Consider the following 8,667-nt stretch of genomic DNA (forward strand, 5'->3'; position numbering starts at 1 on the left):
GGACTCCTCGCTCCTCGGTGCTCGGTCGTCGCCAGCGACGTCGGGGACTCCTCGCTCCTCAGTGCTCGGACATCGCCAGCTACGTCGGGGACTCCTCGGTGCTCGGATCTTGCTATGTCTCATCGGTGTGCTATCAAGCTGCTCCATACTGTTCGGATCAGGGTGCTGATCTTAGGCAGCACATCTAGGGTCTTGATACACGCATGTCAGACGACGTCGGAAAGTTTTCAGACTTCTTTTTCTTTGACCCTGCTACCAGATTCATTCTTCATCTTCCAGCAGGCTCGGGGACTAAGTGGGAATACTTCACCTTGCGATGAATGTGCGCTTTTCTCATCTTGTGGCTATGGCCGGGGACTGGCTGCCTGCTCGGCTGGTCTTCTACTTTCTTACCCTGGCACCACGTGACTACGTCACCTACTGTCAGGCTCGGGGACTAGTTGTGGGGGTATGGCCCCCGATATCCACAAAACAAAACATGGGTCGCACCATCAGAGGTGGTCCAGCCCACAAGATCAAGGCGTGCACGGCGCTGCTCGGCGTGTACCGCAAGATATTGTATAGTACTAAATATGATATTTTTCTTGTAACCCTGCCCCACTAGAGTATATAAGGAGAGGCAGGGGTCCCCTAGCGGACAAGATACAACACGATCCATACATCTCAATGCAATACATTAGAACACTAGATGTAGGTATTACGTCATACTGACGGCCGAACCTGTCTAAATCTTGTGTCTTGGTGCTTGTATTACCATCTCGCTCCTGATCTCGCTCACCTCTACGACAAATCTACCATCGTGGGATACCCCTCGGTGGACTACCGAGCAGGGGCGGATCCAGAACGGGGCTACACCCCGGGCTGAGCTGCTGACCCACGTTCAAAACAGTCTGATCTTGCTTCCTAGGCCTCCTTTTGTCTAATTAAGATCATAGTTTTTTAGGCTAAACAACACATATGTTTCAGGGGCTACATGGACTCGTCTCGGGCTGCAGCCCGAGCCCTGGATCCGCCCCTGCTGCCGAGCATCTTTTATCGACAAACGTGTCTCTGCCCTCAACCACTACTACCGTCTCCCTTGCCAGTCTACGGCATGCCCAGGTACAAATTTGCATGCATGAGTGTGTAGCTAGGGGCGCTTAATTGATTGCCTAGCTTGCCCCGTCGACCACACCACACATCAGTCGCCATGGCACGACGACGACGTTTGCTAGCTGTTGCTGAAGCCTCGTCCATGGACAACATATCGACGCTAGCTACTAATCATAATCAGTACAGTAGTACAGCACTAGCAGCTAGAGCTAGCTAGAAGGCGATCTTGCCGATGAGCGGTATGCCGATGGCGGTGACGACGAGCGTGGAGGGGACGCCGAACACGACGTGGCTCCAGAAGCTGAGGTCGTGGGCGTTGCGCGGCGCGCGGAGCGCCTGCTCGCACACGATCAGGTTCGCCGCCGACCCCAGGAGCGACAGGTTGCCCGCCACCGTGCTCACCCATGCCAGTAGCAGCCACGACCGGGTCACCGCCGACGCAGAGATCGTCGCCGCAGAAGCCGCCACCTCGTCCCCCATTAGCAGCACTGACATATATATGATATATATGTGATCAGGAGTTCAGGTCCACACAGTTATTTCATTATCAAAAGTGTCACGTACACGTCAAAACGTACTAATTGTCAATATATCGTGTCAAAGGAAGTAACATTAGTGCTTAACGCGCTGGTGGTCACGACGACACACTTGAAAATAACAAGATAAGTAGATATTTGACTACTTTCACGTCTCCTTGTTAGTTGTTAAAAGAAAAGAAATCTTTAACCACAAAATATCTTAGCTATAGGAACCTTCGCCATCTTGCCCCGTACATACGCTTTCAGTTTCTTGCACTGTGTCATATATATATGTGTATGTATATAAGTTAGGTCGTTATATATGTAGTGCACTGTACTCACACTAGCTAGCTAGCTATTGAACTTTTGGTGCTTTGTCGGTCATTGTTGCAATACGTGAAAAAAGCGTGTTTTATCACTTTAAATACGTGAATAACAAGTGTGCTTTAATTTTATCAGTTGTGCTGCAGTATGTACGTATTTACGCTTGCCTCTAAAAGCATGCATATGATATGCATGTCCCAAAATATATGCGATCTGCTGCCCCCTTACCAGTTGGCACGTTGGAGGCGAGGTTGGAGAGGAGCAGGATGATGAGGGAGAGCACGGTGACGCCGCTGACGTGGTTGATCTTCGCGTAGGGCGCCATGAAGTTCCAGATGGCCCCGGGGAGCCCCGTCTTGTTGAACCCGCTCACAGTCACGAACATCCCCGAGAAGAAGACCAGCAGTGAGTAGGACACCTGCACACAACCCCTGCATGAGATGTGCATGCCCACCACGTGCCTAAGTAGTTCGTTGCATGCCGGGTTGCGTGAGCAACCGTACCTTGTCCAGGCACGGCTCGGCGTCGCGGAAGTCAACGACGACGAGCGCGATGGCGGTGGTGATGGCGGTCCACGACATGTTGAGGCCAAGCATGTAGGCCACGAGCATGCCGACGGTGACGACGTACGCGAAGCTCTTGAGGAACAGCTTACGCCGGTGCTCCGAGCACTGCATGAACCACCGGTGCTTTGTCGGGATGTTCTCCGACGACATCATCGAGTCCGGATCGTCATCCGCGTCGTGGCCGTGGCGCTGACGCAGAGCGCCGTGGGCGGCGGCGCTCGCGGTGGGGCTATTCTTGAGCGAGAGCACCGAGGCCGGCGACCGCCCCTCCTCGACGGCCTCCATCTCCTTCCCAGCGGCGGCGGCCACCTCGTCGGTGCCCTCGAGGTCCTTCCAAAACATACAGAGCAGCATGACCGTGTTGACGCCCATCCCGGCGAGCATGGCCGGCAGGATGCCGAAGAAGAACTGGAGGAAGGTGATCTTGCTGTTGAAGGCGATCACCAGGTTCTGCGGGTTGCCGATGGGCGTGGCGCTGGACCCGATGTTGGCGCTCGTGGCGAGCGCCAGCAGGAAGGGCTTGGCGGGGAGGTTGCACTCGGCGGCGAGCTCCAGCACGAACTCGGTGAGCACGACGCAGCAGGTGTCGTTGGTGAAGAGCGCGCTGGCGAGCGCGGTGACGACGCAGACGCGGCACAGCAGGTCGCGCCCGCCCTGGCTCCGCCACGCCAGCAGCTTGCCCAGGTGCTTGAACATGCCGGCGCCCTTGAGGTAGCCGCCCACCACCATGGTGGCGAAGAGCAGGCCCAGAATCGGGAGGTCGATGGACGCGTACGCGTCGTCGGCGCTGATGACGTGGAACACGATCATGAGCACGGCGCCCAGCAGCGCCCCCGCCGTGCGTCCGATCGGCAGGAACGGCACCGAAGGGAACACCGCCAGCATCCAGAACACGCCGAATGCCAGCGAACCCATCACCACCTTGGGAAGAGGCGCCAGATGCGTCATGGCTGATCGATCGATCTCTCGCCTCGCTGCTCTCACTGCAGCTACTCTCTCTGCTTTGAGTTTATTTGACGAAGCAGAGGGTTGGCTCGCCTGAGGTTTAAGTAGTGGCAGAGGAAGACCTTGCATGCGCCCCAGCTGACGTCAAATATCTCGGTGTGGGGGCTACCCCGTCTACAGAAGCAGCTCTAGTGTCCGAGGTCTGTTGGCACTCGAGATTTTTTTTGTCTATAGCGGATCTTGATCCAACTGTGCCTACGGTGCGTGTCTTCAGATTCTAGCCATTTTCTTCTTCAATGCCCCGTTTCGTGTCCGGCTGAGCCACCGCTTCCACTGTTGCCTACGACTGCTTACACGCTAACCTGGTTTTGCCGGCTATCACTGTACGCGACGTCCTTGCCCTTACTTGGCCAAGCCATCTTCCTCCACTCCTCGGTTAGCACCGACCGGCGTCACCGCCGGCTTGCCTCATCGTCGTCCATGCACCCGGCCCGTTGCTGGTTCAGTCTTCTGCATGCCCCTAGATTTAAGCCCATCAAATTCCTCGCCAAACCCCAAATCCTAACTTGCCGGAGCTGTCGCCAGACACCAGGGTTTGGAGGAGAGATAACCCTGCTATACTCTAATCGGACGGATCAGATGTTTATTTAGGGCTCGTTCGGTTGGCAGGAAATCACTCCCTAGAACGATTTCTAGTTGGATTACTTGTTTAATTTGTATTGCCTTTGATCAGCAGAAACGTTTCACGGGGGAATTCGAGCTAACCGAACAAGCCCTTAGTCATGAATGAGTCGGGTGGGAGAGAAATCAAATGTTGGATGTCACTGAAACAGTTTGAGTAGGGTATTGGCCCTTAAGGCAAAATGAATCATACCACATTGCAATGCCAATCAAATTTAACAAAACCACGATTTTCATATATGTATTAAACCAAAAATATCACCGATATCAATTGCTTTGCGCGCGCGCGCACACACACACGTAAGCATGCACTTCCTAAGCTAGGTAGCTTCTCGATCACATCACGCGTGCTAAAACTACTACAAGTGGTATATCTCGCCGTCGGCATGCAAATGCAACCATCTACGTACGGTAGTACATTCCGGTAAGCGTAGACGGTACATACATGCATGCATGCGTGAGACGTCATCCATTCAAATAACGTGCCCTGCAATCATAGGCTGCCACGTGTCACGTGCACAGAGATATAATACTACCGATACTATAGCTCCGGCTCCCACTGCCAATTTACTGTACCAATACTGTTTATGGGAGCTCAAATTCCGGTAGGAGCCGGAGAAGCCAAAATTTTTTTGGCTCCGGCTGCTCCATTTGTGTCGGTGAGAGTGGGGAGACGAGAGAGAAAAATAGATTTTGGCTACAGTATTTCTACGGTGCTCGTGTCAGCTGGGTGTGAGCCGGAGCCGGATCCGGCGAATCCATAGCCTCTACGGCTCTACGGCACAGGCTGCTTTGACCTGTGCGACTGCCGACTGTTTCGTGCCTTTGTGGGCCCCTCTTTACACGCACTACGACGAGTCTCTACCATTGGATCCAGCTCCGGCTGTGTGCAATATAAAATACGTCTCTGAACCTGAGTGCTAATTTCAGGTCACGCCTTAGTTATATACTGTCATTATTAGTGTGCTAATCAACTTGCTGCGGTGGAGCTTTCTTGCTTTAAGTAAGCATCGGCATCACAAGCTAAGGATATGCATGATTTTAATCTTGATTAACACTGTAGTACTCAACTACGGAGTACATCCTTTTGGTTGCTACTTCAGTGGCTGGCCCACACATCTTACATATGGGTCCGCGTGCTAGCATGGGTAATTCAGTGGCGGGCCATGGTGGAAAAATAGCTCTACAAACCATTCAAGGGTTATAATACCATGTTTTTAGTTAATCCTTAATATGGTGGGGGCTATATGAACTTTTCCTATTATTTGGTGGCTCACAACCATCTCATTATCCACCTATTGTTTGTTGACTTTTTATTTTCAACAAAACCGCATTCAAAACCAAAATACCTGATTTTCTCCATAGGAGAGGTGAAGGAAACAAGGGCCAATATAGTTAGCGGGGTAAGTAGATTTGTCCTATTTTCTTCAGTAAGCGGGGTAAGATCCCCCCAAGGTGTGACTAACAAAAAGACAAAGAAACCAAAGTGCACTCCCTTGGTAGGCCGCGGGATCAAACCAATCGGAGCCCCTCTTGCGCCTTTCGGTAACCACTAACAAGCTAGAAAAGGTCATCATACTTAACTAAAGCCAGAGCCATGTAGCACTCATGATTGTACTGTAAGTCCCGGTTGACCACTTATAGATAAGTCCTTATGGAGAGAAATCTAGAGCATCACAAAAACTATGCTCTAGCCCCCTTGTTCCTTGGTGCTAAAAATCATCTTTTAGTGTTTACTGCATATTCCATTAGTTAAGTTACAAGATCATGGCCTTTAATTGAGCGCTAGCATCACACTACCCAATGCATAAACCCATAGGTGACAAGGTACAAGTACAAAGCTAGGAAATTCTTAGTGGTAAACATGGTAGACACATGCATATGATTAAAATGATATTAAGGTGAATAGGATAACAATGATGATTCCATGCTATACTTGCCTTAAACTCATATCCTTCTTCAAGTCGAAACCTTCAATGATTTGCTTCTCGATTCACCATGTATAACTCACTGACTGGACAAGATCATAACTCACCACACAAGCATCCATGCTGTAACAACCCAAAATCCACACACTAAAAATACCAACTACAAAATTTTTCTTAGAACACCCATGTGATGATGAGTGTCATGTATAGAAAACCCAACCTAAGAGATGCATTAGGTCTAACCCCAACCCAAGTTAACACATAAGCATGGCATGTCATTAGTTAATTGTGTTTATTTAAATTCTAACAAATAAAGTATTGCATGCTTTGTTAATTCAAAATGTGATTTGGATTTCCATTTGAGTTATGATATGCTTAACAACTCCAATGAATTTGGTGCACCCATTTTGAATTCAAAATACCCAAACCAAATTTGAATTCAAATCAAGGAAGAGGAAAAAGAAAACAGAAAAAGGAAATGAGGAAGAAGGCCTCGCAGCCCAGGCTGCTCGGCTTTGCAGCCCAGCTAGCCCAACCGCGCCCACCTTGCACTGGCGTGTGCACGTACGCGGCCCACGAGCCAGCCCAGCGCATTGCCCGCGCACCCGTCTGCCTCGCTCGCAGTCGCTGCCCGCTAGACCCCGCATGTCAGCCACCCCCGTCTGCAGTGTCGTCTTCCTCACCCACGCCTCAACCGCCTACGCGACCGGCGCCCGACAGCAGTGGCAGGGGTGGGCCAGGGGGTCACGCTCGGGGCATGACCCTGCCCCCTTGCGCCGCGCCCACGCAACCCCGCATCACCGTCTGATGCGATGCACACACCTCCACCGCACGATGCCATCCGCCATGGGAGGCGTGGCACTCGGCTATAAAGCCAGCCTGCACGCCGCTCATGCCCGGCACCTTAGCCTCTCCCTCAGCCTCCGCCGCCGCTTGGTGGCCCAGCAGCCGCACCACACCGAGAGAAGAGGGCCGTGAAGGGATCGTGAGAGGAGGATCGAAGCCCCCGCGCACTGCCGAAGACACCGGAGCTGAGGGCGACGCCGTCGTCGTCATCACGGTCGTGGGTCGGCACTACACAGCACTGCTTCTGGAGCTACATGGCCGCAACTCGTCACTGCACCGCCATCCTTTCTTCCACAGCACCCACGGTGAGCCCCCGATTTTTCCCTGCTCACCGCCGGACCTTGCTACTCCGACCATGGCGCTCCATACCGTGAGCGCGTAGGCCAAGGCCATCCCTGGCCTCTAGGCACACCAGCACAGCAAACTCATGTTGACCGTGACCATCCCCGAGCCCTTGGACGCTGTAGACCTCTCTAAGTTTCCCGGACGCCGTAGCCGAGCACACATGCTACGCTCATGACGCCGCCGCATGGCGTAGCCACCACCGGAGCACCAGACCACCTCCGAGCACCAGACCACTGTGCCGAGCACCAGACCACCGGTCCGAGCACCAGACCACCGGTCCGAGCACCAGACCACCGTGCCGAGCACCAGACCACCGGTCCGAGCACCCGACCACCATGGCCAGTACTGCTAGGAGCGCCTGGCGCCTCCTTGACTCGCCCGTCCCATTCGCTGAAGCCACGGGTAACTCACGCGCACACCGTGACCACCCCGCTGGAGCCCCGTGGTTCACCCGCGTGCCTCACCATCGTCACTATGTCGCCGTGGCCGCCGGGACATCCCTACCGGCCACCTAGGGGTCCAAAACCTCGCCTTGAGCCCTGGACGCCTTCGCCGTGCACCCACGAAACCGCAGGAGCCCTCATCTGCCCAGCTTAGCTACTGGAGAGCCTGCGTGCGCGACCTCGCCACCAGCGAGCACTGCTGAGCCGCCAGCCGCCGTGGCCAATGCCCTGGAAGGCCTTGGCCACAACTTAGGCCCTAGAATCATGATCGCCGTGGCCTGGGGAAGCTTTTCCCCTCCCCAATTGGACACCAGCACCGCCACGGAGGCTCACAGCGAGCTCGCCACCGACAGCAGCACCGCCACGGGAGAAACAGGGGAACACCCCCTCGTCGGCCACCCACGTGTGCACCCGGTGCACAAGGACCACGCCTGGGAGAAGGAGGGTGGACTCGGTCCATCGTAGTCCTATCTGTGGTCTATGGACCAACGCCTCTTAGTCCACCGTGGACCGCTAGCCGTGGACGACAGCCCAGTGGTGGCCCACGACCACGACGTGGCAGCACCACAGTTGCCACGTGTCCGGCCCAGCCCAGCCTAGACTGGCCCAACCTGAGCCCACCAGAGCCCGTTTGAGACCTGGCCCATGTTGACCGTTGACCGGTCAACATTGACCGTTGATCTGGCCCTACATGTCAGTGTCACGGACACTCTGGACCCACACGGCAGACGTCGACGTCATGCTGACGTCACGACGACATCAGCTGCTGGCATCAGCAGCTAGGCCCCACCTGGCAGTGACCCTGACCGATGATAATTGACCGTTGACCCACCGTTGACTGATGTTGACTTTGATGGGACCCACCTGTCAGTGATCCAATAGCCTCTGGCCCCACCTGTCGGAACTGACGACATTGATGACGTCATGCTGACGTCAGCTGGACCCCACCAGTCAGCTCGGCACCGAGACGATGACATCA

The 8,667-nt window shown here is 54.0% G+C and overlaps 1 protein-coding gene across 1 annotated transcript; it reads right to left on the reverse strand.

The window, feature by feature from the left end:
- Positions 1 to 585: 585 nt before the first annotated feature.
- Positions 586 to 3,491, reverse strand: LOC136493508 (silicon efflux transporter LSI3-like). Its single transcript, XM_066489606.1, has 3 exons — positions 2,438 to 3,491; positions 2,163 to 2,352; positions 586 to 1,580 (listed from the first exon to the last, which is right to left on the reverse strand). The coding sequence occupies exons 1-3, from the start codon at positions 3,446 to 3,448 to the stop codon at positions 1,306 to 1,308; spliced, it is 1,476 nt and encodes a 491-aa protein (XP_066345703.1). The 5' UTR covers positions 3,449 to 3,491; the 3' UTR covers positions 586 to 1,305.
- Positions 3,492 to 8,667: the final 5,176 nt, after the last annotated feature.

This window comes from Miscanthus floridulus, chromosome 1, assembly GCF_019320115.1.
Source record: "Miscanthus floridulus cultivar M001 chromosome 1, ASM1932011v1, whole genome shotgun sequence".
Lineage (NCBI taxonomy): Eukaryota > Viridiplantae > Streptophyta > Magnoliopsida > Poales > Poaceae > Miscanthus > Miscanthus floridulus.